The following is a 25007-nucleotide window of genomic DNA, read 5'->3' on the forward strand; positions in this document are numbered from 1 at the left end:
ATTTAAGTTTAGCTGTAAAATGTTTTCACCGCTCAGCTTCGGAAAAGGAAAAAAAGTACCTGGAACACACAAGCAGGGCCCATCTACTCACTGAAATAGATGTTTTATAAATGAATAATGTGGGGGGGGAGGTAGATGTATCCTTTTAAAACAGAAATAGCCCTTTGGGAAAGACGTTTTTGGGTGAGAGAGTTTATTTAGTTACTTCAACACTGAGAATAATGAGCAACTGTGTGTCTATATGTGTGTATGTGTGTGTTTGTGTGTCTGTGTTTGTAAAGCAGGTGTGTAGATGTGAGATCATGTTAGTTCGATCACAGTTGCCTTGTGGCCCTGAGTGTGGGTGTGAAATTATCTAGGCATGATGGGGATGAGTCACAATCCTCATGGGTGCCCAGAGACACAGGGTGTTTTTTTTGTGTTTTTTAACACCGAATGCGTTTAGAGCGGTTTATTGTGCGTCTCTGTGAGAGCTGGTAGAAGAACAGGAGGCTCAACACAACAGACAATACGTTTAGTCACACTCTCAAAATGTAGCATCAGTGCTATAAACAGATCAGTATCAACTTGACAATAAGCAGATTCATTTGCCTGTTGGGCAGCAACAATCCGCTTCAGCGTGCTTTACCCATGGTGCTGAACCATGAAAGACCCAGAAAAACCCTGTATGTGAATGTGGGGTCTGTCTATGCCCATGGTGCTAAAACATTCATCCCATTGTCTCTGAGCAAAAGTCCAATTGGTATTTCGTTCTACCCACATTTCCTATTTCCTCACGTGTCACCACATGTTTCTTCATTAAGACAACTGACAGTTTCATTGTGTTTAGCTAACTTTATGGAGGGTAGACACCAGTTTCTGTTTTTATGCCACTGCAGGCCAGAATGACAGCCTAATGAAGGAAGCGCTTCCATCCATTTGATTTTTGTCTGCTTATGATTAAACAAGGTGTACCTGCAATACCAGAGCTAAATAAGTATAATTTACTGTTGTTTTTCTTGCTTTGAGTGTGTAAGGGGATGCTGGTTTGTTCAGGCTGCTGATGGTGGTTTGTGCATGCTCACATCAATTGGCTGTCCTCATTATAGGCCAGGACTTGGGTGACATCCCAGTCTCCGGACGTGATGGACTGCAGTGTGTCTGTACTGGTGTTGGGCTTTGGAGACAAACAGAAAAGTAAAATAATGTGGGAACTTTATTATAGGAGTTTTATGACAATAAAAGTGCTGATTTAATCACTTAAATTGTGTCTAAAACAACACAGGCTAGAGAGCTAGAATACGTTTGCGTAGTATGAGGTTTAGATGCAAAGGTCATTATTCTAAAGCTTGTGCAACAGAAATTTGAATAATAATGAAGTCACTGTCTGTTATGATTATTTAAAGGCAAACACTGAATATTAAACATGATGAATGTATACTGACTCTGAACAATACTCTACACATAAATATTCTCTTACCTGGGAGATGGACATGGAGATGTGGAAGAACTTGCCCCTTCCTCCTTGAGGAATGGCGCGGGTAAAAAACAGTTTCAGCCCATCTTTGGAAAACAGAGGCTTCTCATTCTGAAGAAACAGAGAAGGGCATTTGAATATTGTACTCAAAAAACAAAATAGACCACCGCAAAGAAATCATAGAAAACAACAAAGTCTCCCCATTACAATTAACAAGAGACAGCTGCAATATTGGCACGTAACATTTAAGTTGAATCTAGTTGCTGTATCACACCGAGCTATATAGGTTATAGAAGAAATCTAAATTCAGTTTCACATATTAAGAGTTTAATCGTAGCAAGTTCACCTTCATTACCAACTCCAAATAAAAGTTCCATGTGTTTCAATATTCTCACCTGTCTGTGCAGCCATCCTTCACTTTCATCCTCATGTTTCTGTAGAAACAGGTTAACAGGTTTCAGATAGCGTATGAAAAGTTTGATACATACAGAACATACAGTGTACACACAGACTTGGACACACACACACACACACACACACACACACACACACACACACACACACACACACACACAGACAGACAGACACACCCACCTTTGTGCAGACTCCCGTTGTGGCCTCACACAGCGTGAGTATAGAGATGTTCTGGGCTCTGTTCAGCCAGTTGATGGCCAGTTTGGTGGTGGTGGCCCATTTTACCATGGTGACATAGTACTCACTGACAAACACAGATAAATTATTAAATACGATTAACTTAATTTACATTGCAAGATCTGTGAATCAGCGTCTTCAGAGGGTAAATGACAAATCGCTGGCACAAAAAGGTCGGAAAGTCAGACAAAATGTGTTAAAATGTTTCCGTTTACTAATTGCATATGATAGAATTTTAAATAGCAATGAAAAATTAATGATCTCTTGCAGAAATATTGAGACATTAGAGCAGCATATAATGAGCCAAAGCGAAGGAGGAATAAAATATTGGGTATAAATACAAACAGAGCAAATGGGGACATTAAACTTAATGGAACTAAATACGAGGCTACATTAAGAAAAAATGTATCACTGGAGAAATTTAAAGAATATTTGCATGATATACATGATAACAGGAGCAGAACGTAATGATACAAAAGAAATTAAAGACATATAATCCAAAAATGAAGACATGGAGAGAGATTACACAGATGAGACAATATTTGTATTTTAATTAAATGTGTAAATGTATGTAAGAAATGCAGAAGGTGATTTGAGTGAGTGGAAAGATTGATTAGTTAACAGTTTCCATGTCTCACCCCATCCTGGGATCATCAGGTCTCCTCATCTCGATGGTGTGAAGAGGGCCGTTAAGGTTCACAACATACAGGGTGATAACTGGGTTCTCCTCGCCAGCCTGAAGGGGACCAGGAAAGAGGATACAGTTATAATCATATGACATCTAAAATCTTAAGAAAATATCTATTCCAAAGTGTTGACAATCCAACTGTGCACCTTAGGGTAGTGGTACTCTTTCCCCATTGGGTAGGGTGTGCCCGTGAACATGGGCAGCTCCATCCTGGGCACCAGGGTGTCATTGATAGTGGCGTACGCTAACCTGGCCCCATCTGGAGACCACCAATGGGCAATGTGGGACTGGAAAATCTCCTCTGGAAGAGTAAGAACAAAATGACTATCGGTCATAATGACAGGAAATTAAATAAAGAATCTCACACACAGCAGAGACACAAGTTAACTATATGGCTGCAGGCCAACAGAATCATGCTGCTGCTTGAGTATGTCACGGTTAGAAATGAACAGGTGTAAAAAGTTTTTTAACAATGTATAATTGCTGTATCATTAGTAGTCCTATTTGTAGTACATTGCTCTCGCTTTTCACAGAAGCTGATTACATTACTCATGTATGCATGTTGGCCATCGTACAGGATACATGGATGTAAAGTTGAGCTGTCTTTGATTACACAACAGTCAGAAATATGCAGTTTAAGCATTACAACATGTAAAGTAAAAGTGCCCCCGCCCCCCCCCCCCATAAAACGGACAATAATCAGGACTAAAAATCTGGTTAATACAAAGTATAAAAATACTTTAAATAAAATAAATAAAAATACTCTATTTGCCCCATCAGCAATACAGTATACTAACTCTTGCCTGACCTATTTGCTATATTTGGACTCTCTCGCTCACTACGTATCTCTCTTTTAAACCTACATACGCAAAAAAACACACCAAATGTTTTGAGGTCATAAATCAAAACAGCTTTTAATGCAGCCTAACGACCAAAATAGAACTCAGCCAGATTTCATGGAAAGGAACCAGTTTCTCACAAGAACACACTACACAGTGTACTTCATCAAATAGCTTTAGCTTTTGGGTTGTCATTACCTGTGTGTGTGTGTGTGTGTGTGTGTGTGTTTGTGTGTGTGTGTGTGTGTGTGTGTGTGTGTGTGTGTGTGTGTGTGTGTGTGTGTGTGGACCATTTTCTCAGCAAGAAACTAACATCAACTCATTTCAGATTTGCCATCTAGAGGTTTCCCTTGACACCTTCTGTGTGCAGGTGCGTGTATTTAAAATCACGTTGCAATCACACACACTCTGAGAGCAGTCAAGGTCCTCCGTCTCTTCAACTACAACACACACACAAACTCCTTTGTCAACACACAGTGAGTTATTAAGAATTATGCAAATAAAAGCTCACTGAGGGAACTTTCTGACAACATAAAGCATGGCTGCGACAACTCTACTTCATTATTATGTCTGCGGCAACGGCGCAGACGGCATTGAACAATTCAAATTATTGCTACAGCTTGCCACTAGCTACATTTATAGCAACTTTTGCAATTAAAATTTAATTAATGCTGTTTATCTGTGGGACTGGGTGCTGGCTTCGGGGAATTAACAGACATCAACTACCAATTAGCATTTTCATTAACTGTGCACGCTTGATGGAATTACTTGATATGCAGCATTATTTGACAAACACTCTCAGCACAGACACATATGTACATTTGTTCTCTGATGCAACCCTTGCAAAAGTATTTGCGCCTGTAGTATCTTTTCACTGCTGGACACTGCTAAACTCATTATACACCACACATCTCTATGCCAGTGAAACGAGAGGAAAACGGTGTAATTGTAGCATTTAGTCCAGTTAGTCTTTGCTCTCCTTGCCTGCCTGGTGTGTCCACCTGCACCCTGCTGCCACAGCTCAGTGGGGAATGATTGGCTCACACTGTCCGATGATGAACAGAGCGGCACGGCACAGCATTATGCTGCATTTGCAAATGATGGAAATAAAACGATTTCCCACATGGCTAGTTCTGCAGCTGCCCGCTGACTTCACCAGCGCTGGCTTAAAAAGCTTTCCATGTGAAGTGGATCAGCCGGGCTGTTGGATTCACTCGGCTGGGGACGCCCAGTCACCTTGGCTAGTCAAGGAGAAAGTTGTTTCTTGAAACATTGGGATATGTGCATGGTGACAAAAGAGAGTGAGGGGAGGGAAGAAACGAAAGAGAAAGTATAGGAGTGTAAGTGAACTACTTTTGACTCTATGTAAGATGATCCTCTCTCTTTTGCCAACCGCCTCATTGTGATGATTAACAAGGTGAGCTGTCTGAGGCTCATGTCCCCTCTACATGTTCTTCATCCTACTGTGCAGACTCAATTATTCACTGCGTAAAGGACATTATTAATGCATGAAATAGCATGAGTCAAGCGGCCAATAGGAAAGACTGAGTGCAGATACGAGCAAACTTAACTAATGAGAATAAGATAAGAATATCGGAATGTTGTCGGTTGCGTATAGTTCACTTCTTGCTTATATTAGGAAAAATTAAGAAAAAAATATGCCTGCTGAGGATATGAGCAGTATTGTTACTATTGAAGCAATCAGTGTGGACACCATGATCAAGCAGACTGGTCCTGTATTAAATGACCACATCGTTCCAACAGAGGGCAGCAGTGTCACATGCGGCCTTTTATCTCAGTTCTTAGTGTCTGATGCAGATTTCTATTTCTCTAATTCTGTTTTTTGGGGCTGACTTCACTCTTCTTTTGTTCTGAAAATTCAAACTCACAAATCGTAGGTAACAATTGCATCAAGCCTACGGTCACCTCTCCCACCGGACAAAACTAAATCCTGGCTAACTGATTGCAAACTACTGTATTGTATCACTGTCATATATATTGTACATAAATGACAGTTAAATGATAAAAATCTACATGGCATGGCATAACCCTACGATTTATGAGATAAAAAAGGATCACTGAAAAACAGGATGGTTAGCTGACATGACATTATAATTTTCAACCCTAACCTCAAAACACACGTCAGTAAATCAGCTGCAACTATAAATACTGTACAATTACCGCGCCGACTCAGATGACAATGCAAGTGATAATTGAGCAAGAATAGACTAGCGCATGACAGAGTGAGGTGAGATGTTGCTGAACATTTTCAGAGCGTCATCTGCACTTTGCAGCTCCATACAAAGACAACCTTGGTAGACAATGCAAGAAGAAAATACTTTTACTGTGAGTTGTTTCTTTTGTAGGTCCATAATAAGCAAACAAGAAGAGGAAATGAAAAATGTTGGGAGGATGTAGCCCCTGTGAATACATTTCCCCAGGAATGTTACCACTAAAACATTTTCCTGAAAGGAAACTATTTGTTCATAGACTCAAATTTTTGGTTCTTCCTATCTGGTGCTAGGTATTTTTATCTTAAAGGGGCAGTCCATCAATTCTACACATGACGTTAACTGCGTTATTCTTTCAAAGAAAATAGTCCCCTCCAACACCCAACTCCAACTTTCTGGAGGTGCAAAACTTAACTCTTAGGCTCCATTTTTCCACAAATAATTCAAAACCCAAGCCCTAAATATGTAATTTATAATGTTGACAGTTGTGTTAATCAACTCCAAATCATCTTACAGAGACAGTATCAACGAAATAGATACCAAATCCAAGCAATGCAGCCTAAATGCACTAAAAAAGTTCTACAAAAACTATTTCCAACTGTGTGTCACATCAGTTTCAGCTTGTTCTTACTCCAAACAATATTTCTACTCCCTTTATTAATCTTACCCTTTCCAGCACACAAGTGTTGATTATGTGGTTACTCTCCGCCCCACAGGCTCAGCCACAAACAGAGCGATAAACAGACACAACCCTACGAACAAGCCTCTCGATGCAAACATCTCATCTAGCCAAACATCTATGGGGCAAACATGACTCAAATCAAAGCGACGCTGGGTTTTTTATCTTGGCGCACCAGAGCCCAATAAACAGCTGTTTCCCTGGGCTGCGTCACACTGCAGGATGTGTCAGTATCAGTACAGCCTCAATAATCAGACAGCCGACAGATGACAGAACACTTGAGACTCTCCTGTGGCGTTTTGGACTATTACACACAGCCAACGGGGGTTCTTGGCTATCTCTTTAATTATTATTTTTTTTCTCTTCGGTCTCTCCTGCATGCACACTAAACACACACATACACATTCATGCATTAAGACAGCCATGGAAGCCAGAGGATATTAAAGCCAGGGAGATTATTTGCCAACCTTTCACCCCTCAGCATCAAATCTGCAGCGCAGCGACAGCCAGGGCTTAAGACCTCATTTCTCCTCTGCGGCAGTCTGAGCCGCAGCTTGACCTTGGCCAGAGCAGAGTCTGAGTCATTAGCATTGGAAAATCTTCTGCCTTGCAGTCCCACTGATGACTGTAAACATTACACAACCTGGCGCCGCTTCTAAGCTCCCCTGCAGATGCTGGCATCACCACTGGGTCAATGCCAAATCTATTTACAGGCTTAGACATTTCTTTCAAAGGGGATTTATTATGAATATAAATGAAAAGGACTTTTAGTGCATTAGCACAAATAAACAAATAAAAATGAATCAAACCATCAGGTATTTCAAATTTATTTTGGCAAAACACTGCTGAACCGTTAGTATTGCATTGCCAGACCTATCTCCAAAGTACCGTGGATGAATGAAGACATTTATACCCACATGTGTGTGACATCTCGTTCAAAAATTACAGGCATTAATGTGCTGCTATGACAGCCTACACTATTTCAAGAAGGTTCTACACAAGATTTAAGAACCTGGGAGCAGGGATTTGCTCCCATTCAGCCACAAGAGCATTAGTGAGGTTGCCCACTGATAAGGTCTGGCTTACAGTCGGGGCTTCATTTCATCTGTAAGGTACAGTAATAACAACACGGTTGAGGTCAGGGCTGTGTGCAGGCAAAAAAACAATGAACCTGGCGTAGTGCACAAGTGAAAAGCATATAAACTGGGAATATTATTCAATGATGTAGCCACATGGTTCTTGAATTGGAAATAAGCCCAAATCATAAAAAACATCACCAGAACAAGGCGAGTCCACATACTTTTGGCCATGTAGTGTACATCTACATAGCTCCTAATGAAATCAATTAAAGTACAGTAGTATGTTTTGAGGGGAAAAGTTTTGCTTTAATCAAGTTTTCTTTTTGTGTGTGCTGCAATAATGCTGCTGTAATGAAACATATTATACATTCTAAATAGTAAATAGTTCTAATAAGTATAACTCCATACAATGTAACTGCCACACAGACTACAGCCTCCAAAATCACCGTGCAGTTGAATCAACACCTCTCTAAAACACTTAACAAATCTGAATGTTACAATCTTCATGTGGGTAAGATTCAGGGCAGTGTTGTTTGATTAGACTGTAGCTTTGGTGTACCCAAGAAACTGACGACGGACCACTATACTTAATTAGCCCTTGTGTTGTCTTCCCGTCAACCATGAAAAAAAGTTATAGCTTTTTCAGACATATTTGACACTTTTTTAATGTTGTGGTTGCTTTTTTATGTTTGTTCCAAATTTATTTTATATTTCTAGTGTTGACATTATCAGCTTATTTCGAAGGCCCATTTTTTGTGATGAAAAAAATTGACCCGAGGACACAGTTAACCAACTACTACGGCAAAGTGAACCAAAGAAATCACGATTACTAATAATGACTTTAATTTAAGCCTGTTATCTTTGGATTTTGCCATACATTAATTATTTTAAGATACTGTATGCAATCTCAACTTAAAATAATGTCCGACATTGTGAATTGAATTTAAAAGAATAATATAATATTTCATGCAAACAAGCTAAGAAATAGAGTAAAGATAAGCAGGAAATATTCTACTATGTGATATCTCAAGATAATAAAACAGCTTGGAAGAATCTCAACGTGCATCACATCGCACTAACGACACTTGGATAGTTATTTGCAAGAATAAAGAAAATACAATTCTGTTGTTCATCAATTCACTTTTATCTCTACATTATGATTCTTTGTTTCATCCCTCAGTCAAAGATTTATCCTGCACTAAATAATGAGTGTAAATTACCAGGTCTTCAGCAGCGCATAAATATGAGTCAGGGGGTCAGACAGTGCAATATCGCTCTGATTAATGTTTAACTGGCCGAGAATGAATATTGCTCTTGAAGAATGGATGTGGTTTCAAAAGTCCGTCTGGCTAATGCAGAGACAGGAGGAGCCGTGGGTTGACTAAATTAAATTTACAAAAGCAGCCCAGTCCTGGAGAGACAACAGCCACACAGCTCTCGTCCTGGTGCACTGGTGACCACAGATAACCTCTGTGTCGCAGCTTATAAATCCTCAGAGACCTCCTAGGTGGCAGCCATTTACATTTTCAAAAAGATATGTATTGTTTTACCGTGTGACTGGAGGATTAACAGCTTGCTGTATATCATAGGCAGTCTCTATTTCTGCTATCTTTATATCTATGTGCTTGCCACTCCCCGTCTCCCTCTCGCTCTGTTATTAAAACACAGTTCCACTGGAGCAGAGAGTGCACCCAGCGCAGCGGATATAAATTCATTAGTTGAACGCTAACACAGCAGCCGCCCCGTTTTTAACTGCAAGGCACACAGGTGAGCTTTGATCGGTGGCGGCTATGCTTGGAGAGCACCATGACATCTGTATCAGAGTGTGTACGACATACGCTGGTGCTGAATTAATGCAAATCAACCGATGTAGAACATTCATTCATTTTCGGGGCTGTGTATGGCAGACGGAAATTGGCAGATTCCACTTTTAATTTACCTGCAAGAAATCAAGTGCTACACGCCAAAGATACTAATGTGGATGCAGCCGCTGGGGAGTCACACTGTCTCATGCCATTACTCGCTAATACGTGGGTAACTGCAGAGTGTTCAAATTAAAGTAATGGGATAGAGGGAGAAGACAGAGGGAGGAAAGAGATTCACTTTAAATATTCGACACGTTGGTCATCAAGACTTAGGTCTGTGGTTCTGACCCTTTTTACTTTTTATGACCGTTTTTAATGAAGCTCTGTTGACATGTGACCCCTCATCACGTTACACAAATAGGTGAGTTTCACCAAAGCAAAAAGTCAGGAAAAATACAGTTTTGTCTTCTTTCCTATTCTATGACACAACCAAGCTTTAGTTTAGCTTAACATAAAGACTGGGTTGGAAACCGGGAGAAACCTCTAGCCTGGCTGTATCCAAATCCAATCTCTAAGAAATCAATATAGTAAAGTCCCCATGCAGGCAAGTTTCCACTTTGAGGGAATATTCAAACATTTTGGAAAATACAGGCAATAAAAAATGAGAACCTTATCTTGGCATAAATATCGGAAAACCGTCTCCTGGTTCTAGCTTCATATTAAACAGACAGATATGAAAGTGGTCAATATAGAATCAATATTCTCATCTAACTCTATGAGTTTAATTCAACAAAAGTCAAACTTTTCCTTTCAGGCAACATTTTGTCTGCCTTACCTTCATATAGCCAATCACTGAGCCCATTGAAGATGACGCCCTCCTTGCCAGTAGACACAAGACGAATGGAGCGGTTGTCCACCCTGGAGCGATAGTAGATGTTGTTCTCAAAAACAAAGATCTACAAGAGCCAGAAAAAGAGAAAATACATCATACTATCATATTTTGAAAATAAAAAAAAATAGACCAACTATCTTTAAACTAAGAAAAACTTGTGATAAGATCTTCTTATTCCAGCTGAAGTGTGCAAAAAACACTGAATCCCTTCCAGCTCCATGGACGTTGATGATCTGTAGCTGACCCTAAGTGACAGGCTTCCTACAGGGAATTTCCTTATTGTGAATAAGCTGCTACATTGTTATTATTTTCAACCGTCACAAGAGGAAACCTGAGGACATTTTGGTATGTGTACTGACACGTCATTTTGCAGGTGGGAAACCTGGGGGAGGCAGAAGTCATGCTATCGCAGTTTAAATCAACCTGCGGGTCGAGACACACATTTGCATGGCACTTTTTCACCTGTCACGCACACACCATAGAGTGCACCTATTGGCAATAGCACCTTTTTATTACAATGAAACCAAAGACTTTGACAAGAGAACCAGAGGACAAAAGAAGTCTTTTCAATTTCTGATAAGACGGCAAACCTTGGGACCAAACTTTGACTTTGACGCTCTCCTTTCCAGGCCTGCAGGGGTTTCAAGATAACTGAAGGTCAACTCTTTCATTATAGAGAATAATACATCATCAGCACCCACAGTGAACGTGATAGGGCGGGTGGCTCTTGGGGCTGGAATTTTTAAATGTTACAGCCTTAATGCCATGCTGAAATCAATCTCAGGCTGTTAAAGAAAAGGGTTTGCTCAGTATCTCAAGGATTAGGGAATCTGTGGGCCTCGAGTCGGTATATCATGGTATCAAATTCTGAATCATTCAGAACATATTCACACTGAGAAGTCTAAATGATGGGACAATGTAGAGCTAGGAAATCCAATACTGTACCTACGACTTCTGCATGTTGATTTGAACTATTTTCTACACTGTAAAAAGGACTAACATTACAAAGAATCTACCACATGAACTTACAGTAATTTAGCATTTTTCAATCTTTTACTACACAAAAATTTTAAATAAAAATTAACTATCCAGCTAAAAGTTTCACCAGTGAACCCTGCATCTCTTTAAAGGTAACACAGGATCTGTCACACGAGCTAGGCGCCCATGTGGTTTGGTGTCACTTTGGTGCAGATGGAGTCCCTGTATAGAAGCTAATCTAGGCCACGGCACAGAGAGAAGACCTGGCCCCGTTCCCTGAAGGAAGGTAGAAATCTGCCAGTGATGGCTGCGATCCACATTTCTCCTCAGCGAGAATATTTTAAGGAGATTATACAGACTATCGGGCTGTTGGTTGCCATGCAACTAAAACTGCACCAAAAGAATGATAAGTGCATTATTTTTTCACTTTTTTACCAAGAAAACTATTGTGCTGTTTAGGTAGGAGAATGTATACATAACACATTAAATGAAACAACTCTAAAATGTCAAATTATTGTGTTCTCAAGTGGTATGAAAGGGGCAATCTACCAATTTTGCTGTAAAACTAATTGCTACATTCCTATCAGGCTCAGCTGTACTTTGTCTTGTTTTTGTAGTGCTATTTAGATATTACCCCAGCATGCTAACACTCCTGTTTTTGTTTTTCAGATTGCATATCCTTGATTCCTTTCCTCGCATCTTAGTCCCTCCCACCTCAGATGTGAGTGGAGGAGGCAAGGAAGACACACGAGGAGAGAGGAGGTGAGGCAACAGGCATTTAATAAAATGAGACATCCTTGCTTCAGGGCTGTCATTTTAAAGCAACATCAAATAATGTAATGTGTGGCACAGCAGCCATAGTTTTTATATTTCATCCGTGTGTCACGCCTCTTTAATACACCACAAGTGCCAAAATAGACTTCCGCACACACCACACCTGTGCAAAGTTATTATGAATCCCACTGCTTTTCTTGGCAAGACACACCCTGCATAGAAGCTAAGTGCTTAGGCAGATGGTTGAAGTGAGACATTGACCTTGAGTGCTTAGGGTCAGGAAGGCCCATTCATCAGGGGATAGGACCTGAAAAAATTGAATACCTTGTACGAGCCTGGATGCCTGGCCAATCCAAGCGCTTGAATGTTATGCAGGGCGTGTCTTGTCAAGAAAAGCAGTGGGATTCAACCTCGCTCATAGTTCCTGTGGCAAGCCATCTCGTTTTCGAGATTCATTTTAGGAATTGAGACATCCTTTAAGATGGTGCACTGGGATTGGTTTCCGGGTCAGGAAGAGAGAGGAGATGACGAGGCACAAAACAGAGGAATGAGAAGAGCCTACAATCTTTATGAGCTTGTTAGCATGCTGATGTTAGCATTAGGTGAATTACAGCCATTTTTTACGTTAATCTTGATCGTCATAAATATGTGTGTATATTCGATTTAAACAATGTCTGAGTTGAAAACACATCTTGTTGTCATGAAAGAGCCCTGTTCATGTTGCACAGACATTTTAATTGAATTTTATGTCTGTTAAGAGACACAAATGCTCTCTAAAACTTGCCCCGGCAACTGCCGTTTTAGCTCAGTGGAAGCTCATACACAATACTGCAGCTACTCCGTGTTGCCTGCACTGATTCGGATCAGGGGTTTTTCAATCGGAAGTACACGCATGTTTATGACAATCAAGACTAATGTAAAAAATGGCCGGAATTCTCCTTTAAGTACAGCGTCACATAGCCACTAGCATGGCTGTACAGTACAAAGTGATAATATGGAGTTTGAAAAATGTAAGCTTTGGCGAGAAAGGATAGATGCTATCAAGATGCATTATTGGAAGTTGTATTATTGTACTTGGACAGAGTCCTACAGTTTGTCCCTTTTTCTCTCGATATCTGTCACTCTCACACGCATACACTATCTCTCTCTCTAATGTAATACAAAGGTTAGGCCTTCTGGGGCTGAGTCCAAACTTTGATTGTGTCAATGTGTGTCAGCCACATGTTGAAGATTAGCTGCCTATGGGTATTTGAGGAACAACTCTCATTCACTGGGGGATTAACTTTCCAAAAAAAAAGCTTGTCTTATGCAGACACATGTCTCATCAAAAATAAGATGCCATGTATTTATCCATTTACATAGACTTTTTAGCCCAACAAGCTTAACATGTGGCTGGACAGATGTATTTGTGAGTCTAAATATGGGGATGCATGTGCTCACTATGGGAAAGTACAGGATATTTAATTAAGCCCATAAGGGATTTGGGAACAGAACAGCAGGTGGGGTGATTCATGTATACTAGATGTCTGGAGATGACAACACATGCATTGGCTCACAGACTGTGTTAGCTTGTTTTAGCTGATGGACATCTCTCACTTCATCCTCCACTTCTTCTACAGAGGACAGCTGAACCTTCAGGGAAACCAGCCGCTGTTCAGTTCCATTCTAACATAACACTCCTGATGGAAGTCATACCATTTCATGACTAATGGTGGGAAACTCAAGGCTATATCAATCAAGCGACTGTGTTAATTACGCCGCTGATGAGATAACAGGTAATTAATAGCATTGTGCTGCAGGATGTTATCACTTACATTCTGTCTGCCCTGCAAACCAACAGACTGAAGCTCATTAAGGCTCAGACATAGACTATTTGATGATGGAGGTGGAAAACTACTCGTCTTGGAAGAGTTGCAAATGACCATTGTGTCTTGTGATTCCAACAACAGTGTTTAATTTGGATGGGTTTCCTGGGAAATATCAGTGGTATTAATTTACACCCTGAGGGACAAAATAGTTTGTGTGCTGCTTTCAGAAACTCAAACGTATACCATAACATAAGTGACACCAAAATGAGGAAGGTGATGGCTTGTTAACCCCATAGGAGATACACTTTCTGGGTGCTGGCTCACCCCCTTGAATGGAACTTGTCCCTAAATACCACTGATGTTTAATTTCCTGAAATATCCGACTTTGTAATTTAACACGGAGCATATAAAAGCACCTTTATTTTTGTTCTTCATAAGAATTGAACATTCTTCTGCTGGATCCTTCAAAGGATTTCGGTTTCTGTATAAAGATTGACATTGGCAACTGCACACGTAAACTCAAAGCTGCTCTTGTGGATCAAATTACTACATGTACAGTATGTTAAAGGTGTCGGCTGCAGTGATGAATCCACAGAGAATTATCACTTTGCGTCCCCCCCTTGTGTTCACAGCTTGTTGTGCTGCCCCCAAGTAGCCACGATAAAAAAAAATCAATTAATTCAGGTTTAAACATTGGAAAAACAAGTACCTTTCACACCCTCTTCATCACTCATTCCAACTCTTCCCATTAGGAGGCTGCTATAAATTCCCATAAAACCATTGATTTTGTCTTCCATTAACTTTATAAACTAGCAGTAAAACACATTGCTTGCTAGCAATTTGCACGTACCCAAATTTTGCACAGCCATATTAACTTTTATAATTAAGAATGTTCACAGTGTGTGTTTTTCACTTATGCTCCACTTTAAAGATACGTTTTTTTGCTATATGTTAGACAATAAAGATGGTTTAAATTGTAACTTTGAAACTGTATTGGCCAGCAGGCAGAGATGACACTATGCACATATTGTAGTTCATACCAGTTGCTGGTCCTGGGGTCCCCAGCCTGCGTATTGCAGCTGAGCATTTCGCACCTCTGGAGGGTTCAAGTTCCACGTTGCCCTAGGGTGCACAGACAGAGGAAACAATGCTATCAGATAGAAGTGCAGACACATTTACAGAGTGAGTGTCTGCTCCCAGTGCGGCTGCAGGAGACAAACAAGTGTAGAACATCTGAGAACAAAGGTTTAAGTGTATCCATAAATACCAGAGCTCTATAACAGTGTCACCTCTCCTTATTGGGAAAAGTGCTGTGCAGTGCAGGCTGCAGAATTAGAGGTGCCACTAGCTCTATGTCTTTGTCTGGAGCTGACGATGAATGAGGTCATCAGCTGTGTTGCTCCTATTGTGCACATTACCACTGGGTGGCAGCACACAAATATATTTGAGCATGAGAGCTGCTGATAGTCCCATAATACTGTGACCTGAGGAGGTGAGGTACAAAAGTGAAGCGTCTACTAACTGGACAATACGGCCATAATATGTCTTGGCTGCTGATCAGTACCAGTTAATCGAGTGCCTCGGGTTCTTGCTTTTTGATTTTACCACTTTGAAAATGTGTGCCAGGATTTTGTCAGGGGTAAGAATTATATTTTACATTTCCTGCTACTCTTTTATATGTTTTTAACACAAAGGAATGACAATCAGAGGCGTTAAATTGCAGCAAAGAGTGCAACCTCGTCAGGCTTGTTCCTTTCTAAAGGTATTTTAATTGTTCAGATGTAAGATCTATAGATGTAACGGAAAACCTGGCTGCCATATGATGTCACATATTATTTAATAATATATATGGTGGAGGATAACAGTGTAGTTAAAGCACCTGTTACAAGGATGCTTTGTGAGAAGGTAGTTGTAAGAACAATGAGTTGCTTTCAGAGCCACAAGCAACATAGTCAGTTGAGATATTATACAGTAGGATAAGATAATGACAATGGAACAATGAAGCCCTGTCGCCTACTTACGGAGTATCCAGACTGCAGATGATGTAGAAGGCTGTGTAAGAATGCTGGTACACCTGTAAGAAAAGGATTCACATCAGATCATTTCACATGAAGCACGTTGCAGTTTTACCTTGACAACTTGATTAAAACGGACTCTTTCTTTTCTGTCATTTCATAAGGAATAATGTGGCTGTCACAGTTAAGTAAGACTTACTAAAAAGTTCAATAGAAATAAAGTATGTGCAAAAAAAACCCTCTAAAAATTGACAATAATGAATTCATTGAAATGAAAATTGAAAAGGTGGGCTGTTAGTAGTTCTGAAGAAAAAATGAATACTTTGAAAATCTTTAGCACTGACATGAAACCTAGAACATAGGTAGTTTTTGTTTATTTGGTCTATATTGGTCTACAGGTCCTTTACATATCAAAACAAATGTTTAAGAGTAACTTAACACTCTGTTATAATGACCACTCAGCTGCAGTGATGTACAACTGTACTCTAGGGTGTGTCAGTACACCGTGACATCACTGTTGGGTGTGATTACATGTGAAACAGCCTTTTCACTTTTAACCAGACAAGGCAGAGAATATATCCTTTCATGCTGCTTTTAATAGGGGTGCCCCCTGAAAGTCCAGGAGTCGAGTCATCTATCGGTGACCCTGCAGTCGTTTTCTTTTGTCAGTGAGTGCGCATTCCATTGTATTTTTATTTTCTAGCAGGGCGAGTGTGCCGAACAGTGTTTCCCACAGGTGGTCTATAGATATCCATGGTGAAGACACAGCTAAAAACGTCAGTTAGTTAGTATTCCCTTGTTGTCTGCCCAATGGATTTTCTGATTGCAAAGAAAAGAATGGTCATTTTTATTGTATTAGCGACAGCTGAATTGGAATCAAATCTGGGAAAATACATCTGATTTGGATACTGCCATAGCTGTTAGGTTACTCTCCGTGTCAACTTATTTGTCTCTCTTCTATTTAAAGCTGTTATGGATTTGACTGGAATTCACTCTACGTCATACAAAAATACACTAGGCTACACGATGAAAACCTTAAAAGATCTCTCACACTGGCCTTTCATCTTTGAAATCTTATCTATTGATGAACGTTTCTTGACAGATGTTTTCTACAAAAACTGTGTGTGTTACAAATAGTTCCATCTGATTTGTGTTACAAATGCAGGAACGTATTAAGTCACTGCCTACTGGAGACACAAACGGAGGATGATTTGTCTGTGTGTAAGTATGCAGACGCTGCGATCCATGCAACATGTTGCAGAGATGAGGTGTGTGTGACTGTGCATTGTGTGCTGCTACAGTGAGCGTATAGCAGGAATGACTGTCATCTATCTACGGGATGGAGGTTTGGATGGAATAATAAATGCCAACAACACACAAGGCATCTCTAGTTTGATGTAATATTCCCTGTTCATCTCAGGCAATAGCACAAGGTTATATCTCTCCCAGCATCTTTCACGCACTAACAATAGGCAAAAACTCTCCAGTGGTAAGGCAAAATGAAGTAAACACACATAGATCAGCTGCCTGAAGTGAATATATCTGATCCACCTAAATTAGGAGCTGAAATGTTTTGATACATATCAAGGCGCTGGCAGTGCTGATGTCGTCATGGGACACAGAATTTCACAGCAATGATACATTCCTAGTCAATGCTTCCTGTTCCTTCTGCTGATCTCATATCTCTCTTCCTGTGAGCCTGTTTCAACACCAAGGGGTTTGTTTGTGTTTCTGCCTCCTTCACTACAGTTCCACTCGGCTGTGCTGGCCCCCGCTGCCATCGCTGACAGGCAGCAGTGTGTGACAGGCCTTCACACCCCGCCATGATTACTTTCTCCTGCCTCCCTCCTTCCTGTCCCCCCCCCCTCCACCACCACCAACTTCAATGCACTACGAATATGTACCACCCCACCACCACCACCCCAGTAGAGGCGGCTGACATATTTGGCTGTCAATTTGCTAATTCAAAAAACAAGCAAACAAATGAGAAGCTCACCGGTGCAACGTTGTAGGCCAGCAGCACATGCTTCAAGTCAGGAGACACCTCATACTTGCTGGCTTTGTACATTTCCTGAGAAGCAAAGGCAGACGTAAGAGGGAAAGAGAAGACAAAAAGATGAGTCCTTTAACCGTGCGTGGTATTTTTTTCATTAAACTAGTCCTTAAATGACTGCGTTTGACGGATTGCCCAGCTCCTGAAGCAAATGGGAGTTGCATTAATCTTTGCACTAGGGCTTAGCGAGTTGATGGCGGACATAATGTTGTGTGTCGTCACCCAAGCCGCCGCAGTGCTGATGCTACATCTCCATTTCCATCTCAACGTTTCCCCCCACATACCAAATACCCAAAGTTTTAACTATGCAGTTCACATTTCACAGCAATAATGGATCATTTGATTAAGCTTTGTAATATAAAAAAAGAGCTTTGGGTGCTTTGATTTGCTGACACTATAAGAAATGTTTTAATTTAATCCATGCAGCCACGGTCAGTTATTTAGTCCTTTGATTGTGAGAAAGTAAAGAGAAAGAAAAGATGTCAAAAGACTTACAAACTTCTTGTTATGCACCAAGATAGTCTCCTCAACCGTGTCGACGTTGAACTTGACAACGTCGCCATCACGATTGCGGTATAATAGCTCATTACCTGCGAGGAGAGGGAGAGAAATAGAGACCTTGATTTTAGATGGTCCATAATCATGTAATATTTACGTTCTACAGACATACAAATTATTCTAATGATCACACACACAAACGTAGAAGTGCCCTTTAGAAATCCCTTTAGACAAAATCATTCCTGGGGAAAAACACAAAGGCGACCAAATATGCTCAAATTCATTCCCTGGCACGGACACAAGAACAGACACAATCACTGACCTTTTACAGGCAGAGCGCATGAGAGCAATAATTAAGCTCCTTACACAGAAATCCTAGAACATCGGACAATCAACACGTGGAGAACAAATGAACTCAGTGGCATGAGACAGTGAGTGCGAGCACCACTAAGGATGTTATGAGCTTGGCCCTTCACTGTAGCCCGATGTCCAATATGCCAGTAATAAGACAGGCATTTTAATTGTCTAGTTTCCTGCATATGTAGGCCCTAGAAATTAAAATTCTGGTTTCAAAACACATAAAATGACCCTTTTTACATGATAGCTCGATAGTGAAGGCAATATTCAATGTTAATGCAGTTATAAATGGATGTAAATGTGATTAGACTGTTCTTATATAGCACTTTGCCAGTCTAACGACTACTCAAAGCGCTTTTAGATACAGGAACCATTCACCATTCACACGCATTCATACACCGAGGCTACCGTACAAGGTGCCAGCTGCTCATCAGAACATTCACACACAGGAGCAATTCAAGTCTTGCCCAAGGACACTTTGACAGGGGGCTGAACCGCCAACCTTCCCATTGGCAGGCGGCCACTCTACCACTGAGTCACAGCCGCCCCGTCCCATGTCCCACAGTCGATGACAGTTGTAAGCTGTTATTGACTATATAATTACATTTTAGTGGATTTTTAATATCAAAGGCATATTACATTATGTGTGTTGGAGAGTTTTTTAGCAACCACAAAAGTGCAACTTTTATGAGTCACTAAGGGCCATGGACATGTGTGTTGGATTTAAATATACAACCAGTGCTTGGAAAGCAATGATCACAATTTTGGCTTTAACAATAAATCAAATTTTATCGGTTGATATTCTACAATTTTGTTATGTTTGAAGGTATCTAAAACCAAGTCCTCCAGACTCAGTCATGAACTGCCTGGCCAGGAACAAGCCTTTCTTTCAAGCACATTAAACACTTTCGGCTTTCCAAACACAATCAGTCAGTCTGCCAGGCGACCTGCGTGTACATTGGAATGGTTGTTGTCAATTACTTCTCTTTCATAAAACACTAGTTAGTTTCAAAGAGTCTTACTTTGATTTAAAGATTGGTTCATTTGACATTTTATATGTGTCTATTGCTCATCAGTTATAGGTAGATACAGTAATTTAGGTTAATTTTATCTATAATTTGATTTAACTATGATAGTGAACCATTTTAACAATGTTGTGCAGATGATATGTTACAGTGAGTTCTGAAAGCCCACATTTCAGCACCTTGCAAAAGTAATGCTAAATTGAGTGGTTTTGATCAACAAATCTACCAACTTGGTTGCAGATACAGTAAGCTAGAGATAGAAGACTGTAAAAAATGACTTTTTGTCCCTTAAAAAACAACATTAAAGTTTTTCTAACTAAAACTCAGACTAACACTCTTTTTGATTGACGGAAAGCATGCCCCAAAATTGTCTTTACAATTTGATTTAAATAGTGTGAAATCCTGACTGGAGCATGGAAGTACGTGGCATCACCCTTTTCCAAGAAAACCTGACCTTTTCCATGTCATAGAAAACGCCCGGCTTTTAATATAACTGAATACAAAAGCTTCCAGTACAAACATAGCGAGTTCAGGCCACTGGAGGAAACCCTCGAAAGGAGCCATTATTTGAAAGATGTATTAAAGTTCATACAGCTCCTCATCCATCAGGCTTTTATCAGGGAAGGATAAGTTTAATACAGCAACTGCCCCCTTTCACCTTCAATCCATCTGCGCTCCTCTGTCTTATTGCTTTAGTGATCCATAGGCGTGTGAGCAACCACTCCATTTGGCGAGGTAATTAGAACCCAGAGATTGTTATGCAGAGTGCTCTCTATCTGCTAGCATATCTAATTGTCCATTAGAGGTGACAAAATTACCATCACAATGGCTTTAATTCAGAGCGTGTTGGGGAGAGCAGTTGCAGATATTTTTAGATTGGCATAGCCAAATGCTCCCTCAACAGCCTTTGTCTCCTTATTTAGAAGCCATCGGCATACTAACAAGGGTCTAAAATGGACTCCTTCATGGAAATCATGGTGATAAATAAAAGGGGGTTGCGTTATTCCACCATGCTCCTTTATCTTAGTTTGACTTTGTTTGGCATCTTGATAAACTGTCTAGTTTTGTATATTAAATGGTAATCGCAGACGTAGGGTTGAATGTGTATAAGGAAAGACAATATGGTGACACATCAGTGGTGAAAGGTATTGAGTGGACTTGAATTTGTTTCGTGACTTGCTCTGTTTTCATAGTTAGACTTCAGATCTGCGTCTCTTTAAGGCATCTTTTTTCCCCCCATCTTTATTCCTCACCGAATTGCTGATCTCCTTCTTTATCCACATGCCTCCAGACACCTCAGATATTCCTCAGATCTCTCAAATCCTGCCCACCACTGCCCTCTTAAGCCCTCCTGCTGAGTCATCATTTTAGACCTTATCATCCCTTCAACTCGCCAACTCTTTGTTTTCTGCTCTTTCAAAGACCAAGAGCCATCTATTCTTTCACAGTACCCTAAGCATTATGTCTTCCCTTCAATCTATCTCTTTCTAGCTCTCTCTCATTCTCTTTCCTCTCTACTTTCACTCGCTGTGCATTTGCCCTGGGCACTGTTTTCTGTTCTGATCTATACCTTTCCACGGCACTATGTCTTATTAATACAGCCTCCTGCCCTGGGCACAGCCCTATCCCAGCCTCACTCCAGGGAGGCAGGCGGAGCGCCGGGATGGGGGAAGAGAGGGGGGCAGAGATACGAGGCGACACACTCGAGTGAGATGGAGAAAAAGAGACTATTGCTTGTACAATTCAACTCCATGGACTTCCCATTACAGAAGCACTTATGAAACAGTCTTTTATTTGTGAAACTTCCACTTTTACAGGTTCATTTTTGTTTGTTACAATGTAAGTCATCGTTTTGGGCATCATTTGGATTAATTATAACACTCAAAAAAAACTCTGGGATCTTCAAACGAAGCAAGTAACACGAGCACTCAGACAATAATAAAGGTTGCAAACAAGGCAAGCCTATATTACGCATATATTCTCCCATTTAAAATACAACCACAGTGTAGAATAGCAGATCTCTGTGTGCACAGTTATGGTTCCATCAGCTATGGAAACAAGCAGGTTTAATGGTCTCCCGGGCTTTGTTTGTTTATATGATTTCAGTATGATTGAAGATTAGGGCTGGGCGATATGGAGAAAATCAGATATCGCGATATTCTTGTCCTAATACCTCAATTTCGACATTGTGGCGATATTATGGGGTTGACAATTGGTTGGAGAGGGTTGACAGATTGGTTGGAGAGTTAGGTGTGCGTTGCTGAGGTGCCCTTGAGCAAGGCATCAAACCCCCAACAACAACCCCTGACGTCTGTCCATGAGCCTCCACCTCGCTCTGATAACTCTATTTACTGCATGTGTAGGTTCTGTTTGGGTGAGTAATCTGTCTAGCAACAGATTGAAATTCCTTCGAAAATTAATAAAGTATGTCTTCTGCTTATGAAAGGAGCGGCTAATGTAGCCTCAAGCCTGTAGTCTCAAGCAGAGACGTGGGCCAAGCTACAGAGCTCTGGTAAACTCATTTTTTGTGACTCCACAATTCCAACGACATATTCCAAACTGACCAATATTTCACAAATTCAAATGTATTTTTAGTGTTTAAATGTCCATGTCCACCCCGTAATAAATAAACAACTGTCTTTATAAATTAACATTTTAGCCAATCTAAACCATTTTATTTGGAGGTAAAATTGAAAGTCAAAAGTCCAAAACTGTTTTTGCACACAAAAAACTGTGTGCATGCAAAACTACGACAAATATGAGAAGTTGAAACTGGGAAGTTGGTCTGTAGATAAAAAAACATTACAATTCTCTTAAAGTTTGGCTGACCTCGTGTTTTATTAAAAACCTATATGATCTGACAGATTGTCAGATCCTTTCACCTGATCTGACACTCCCCGCTACATCCTTCTCCTCAATTGGGAAACACAATTTTTTCTAGTGTATTATAGGTTGTAGTAAAGCTTCAACAAAACCTTTTTCGCCTCATGTGCAATACAACAGCTTAGTGCAGAAAGATAATACTTCTTCAAGGACATTGACTCTAGTAGACTCTTGAAGTAAAATGACCTTCTTCTGCACTGTAATTGTGAGACTTTTTACAACCTTGACCATTCTACTACCTGCCTCGTGCTCCTTAGCCATCCCCACTGAACCCTTTCATTTAACGTTCTCTAGAGTGTATTTTGTGTCAGCTAAGAGGGTTAAAAAACTCCAAGAGAGCACTGTGAGAGTCCTCAACAGGCATGTCCTGATAGGAAAAGTTGCAAGAGGTAGATTGGTTGGATTAGTGAGTTTTTTTTGTCTCACATAACATCATTTACCTTAAGAGTAAGCACTTATGAAGACAGATTCCATTGAAATGTCCTCTGGTCTTAAGCGTGAAAACAGAAACTGATAATAGTAATTACTTCTTCATCACAGTATGAATGGAAATATTACCCACATGTCCCTAACCTCCATATAATACATTGCCATGTGATTACAAAACACACTTGGATGAATGAAGATGGTTTCTGTAGGCTTTATTGTTAGCCTTGAGGTGAGGCAGGGTTGCAATGTTAAATTCTGGAGTTTTCTTCTCGGTCCCTGGTCATTTGTCTGTTCTCAAGGCTGCAAATGATGACTGGTCTGATAAAAGCAACACAAGCTACCGTGAGAAGAATTATGGCGTCTATTTGTGGTTAAATAAAATGAAGTCTCAGACGCAGTAATAAAGTCTTACATTTTTGCCACCCATTGGCTTAGATGAACTGTGAAATATAGGTTAATAACAAATTAAATAGCAGTTTTAATAAAAAATCTCACCCTTGTATATTTCTAGTAATTTCATTTCATTTGTGGTTGGTTCTTGAAAGGAAATTACATAATAGCTGAAAAAATAATATCTGAAAACATAATAGCTGTGTGTCTGTTTCGCTACTTTTGCAAAGCTGCACCGGCAACACCACCAAATTTGAATTCTATTTCTGACTGATTTAATAAATGAGCAAAAAAACAAACAGCAAAGCAAACAAATAAGCAGAAACCTTGAGTATGAACCTGCTGACAGAATATGAAACCACCCAGGGTTACTGCCAACATGCTGCCGGCCAGTTCTCACAGTGGAAGTCATTTATGTTTATCAGGAATGCCAATCAGCCTGAGACTGCTGCTTTCATTACTCACTGTCTCTCCTGCTTCTGAATTCACCATTAAGGTTAGAAGAAAAATGGCACATTGCCCAGTCACTTCTGTTTCATGCTGTTTAGCATCTCAAACACAGAATGTTATTTCTCTTTCTCATTATTTGGTTTACTTTGACCTGGCATTATATTAGGGCGCCGCCAGGGGTCTGAGCAGTAATAAGAGCAAGTCAAGTTTAGTGTCAGCTCATCTGCACTTCCAGATCTGTTTTCAAAAATAACACATTTACAAAGGGCAGTATTATGACAATATCATAAACTGAAACCCACCTGTCCCCGAACTTAGCCAGGACACACTCTCTGTCTGCAGTTAGACCATATCCTTAAAAATCTATTACCCCAGAAAGCAGTCAAGTAGAACTATTGCTAAACATTAAGTCCTCAAAAACTCACTCACTGCTCATCTAACTTCATATTCCTTCCAAGATGATACCCACGGGAGCACCCAAGTGTTCTCAGAAACCCTCCATCAGCTTGCTAAAAAAAAAAACTGTGTGATTTGTACAACCTGTAACCTCAATTTGCAATTAATCCTTAAGTCATTGTGTCATTGATTTGACGCACTGCCTCTGAGGTGACGGTCATTTCCTCAGTGCCTGCCAACTGTTCATATTCTCCCTATAAATCCACAATCTCTGTTGCTGCTGCATCCACAGTCCTGTCCTATAGTTTCCCCTTTCCCTTGTGTGTTACTGTATTACTTTTGCTTTGCCAGACCTTCCTGCACAGCGCTGCTGAGGAGGGTCTGGCTAAGCCACACAGTATTCCGGGGTGGGAGAAAAACGTTGCCTTGTTTTAATGGCATCTCTTTGAACCAATCACAATTGTCTTGGGCATCGCTAAGTGCCAGACAATGCCATGGTAACTCTGCAAAATAGCTTCGTGAAGGATGTTGTTTTGGTGGAACGTGTACGATCAAAAGTTGTTTTAGTCATGCAACAGAAATTTCAGATTGGACTCTCTAGATTGACCCTGCAGAGATCTGAGGAGCAGTT

The 25007-nt window shown here is 40.4% G+C and overlaps 1 protein-coding gene and 1 long non-coding RNA gene across 7 annotated transcripts in view; one reads left to right on the plus strand and one right to left on the minus strand.

Moving 5' to 3' along the window:
* dpp6a (dipeptidyl-peptidase 6a) overlaps nt 1-25007 on the minus strand; it is a 238896-nt gene that overhangs the window by 27250 nt on the left and 186639 nt on the right. For all 6 annotated transcript variants that reach the window (XR_004327416.1, XM_032503432.1, XM_032503428.1 and 3 more), the window contains 11 exons: nt 18444-18538; nt 17892-17966; nt 15902-15954; nt 14921-15002; nt 10264-10384; nt 2942-3096; nt 2746-2843; nt 2051-2174; nt 1852-1890; nt 1460-1567; nt 1065-1156 (listed from right to left, as the gene is read on the minus strand). Coding sequence is in view for 5 of the 6 variants with exons in the window: in XM_032503432.1 (XP_032359323.1) it covers nt 1065-1156; nt 1460-1567; nt 1852-1890; nt 2051-2174; nt 2746-2843; nt 2942-3096; nt 10264-10384; nt 14921-15002; nt 15902-15954; nt 17892-17966; nt 18444-18538 (1042 nt within the window). In the remaining variant the exon portion in view is untranslated. The remainder of the gene's footprint in view (nt 1-1064; nt 1157-1459; nt 1568-1851; nt 1891-2050; nt 2175-2745; nt 2844-2941; nt 3097-10263; nt 10385-14920; nt 15003-15901; nt 15955-17891; nt 17967-18443; nt 18539-25007) is intronic.
* LOC116671960 (uncharacterized) lies at nt 15324-17901 on the plus strand. The gene is made up of 3 exons (XR_004327421.1): nt 15324-15519; nt 17061-17116; nt 17645-17901. It is a non-coding gene; the product is annotated as an uncharacterized LOC116671960 (long non-coding RNA).

This window comes from Etheostoma spectabile, chromosome 22, assembly GCF_008692095.1.
Source record: "Etheostoma spectabile isolate EspeVRDwgs_2016 chromosome 22, UIUC_Espe_1.0, whole genome shotgun sequence".
In the NCBI taxonomy this organism is placed as follows: Eukaryota; Metazoa; Chordata; class Actinopteri; order Perciformes; family Percidae; genus Etheostoma; species Etheostoma spectabile.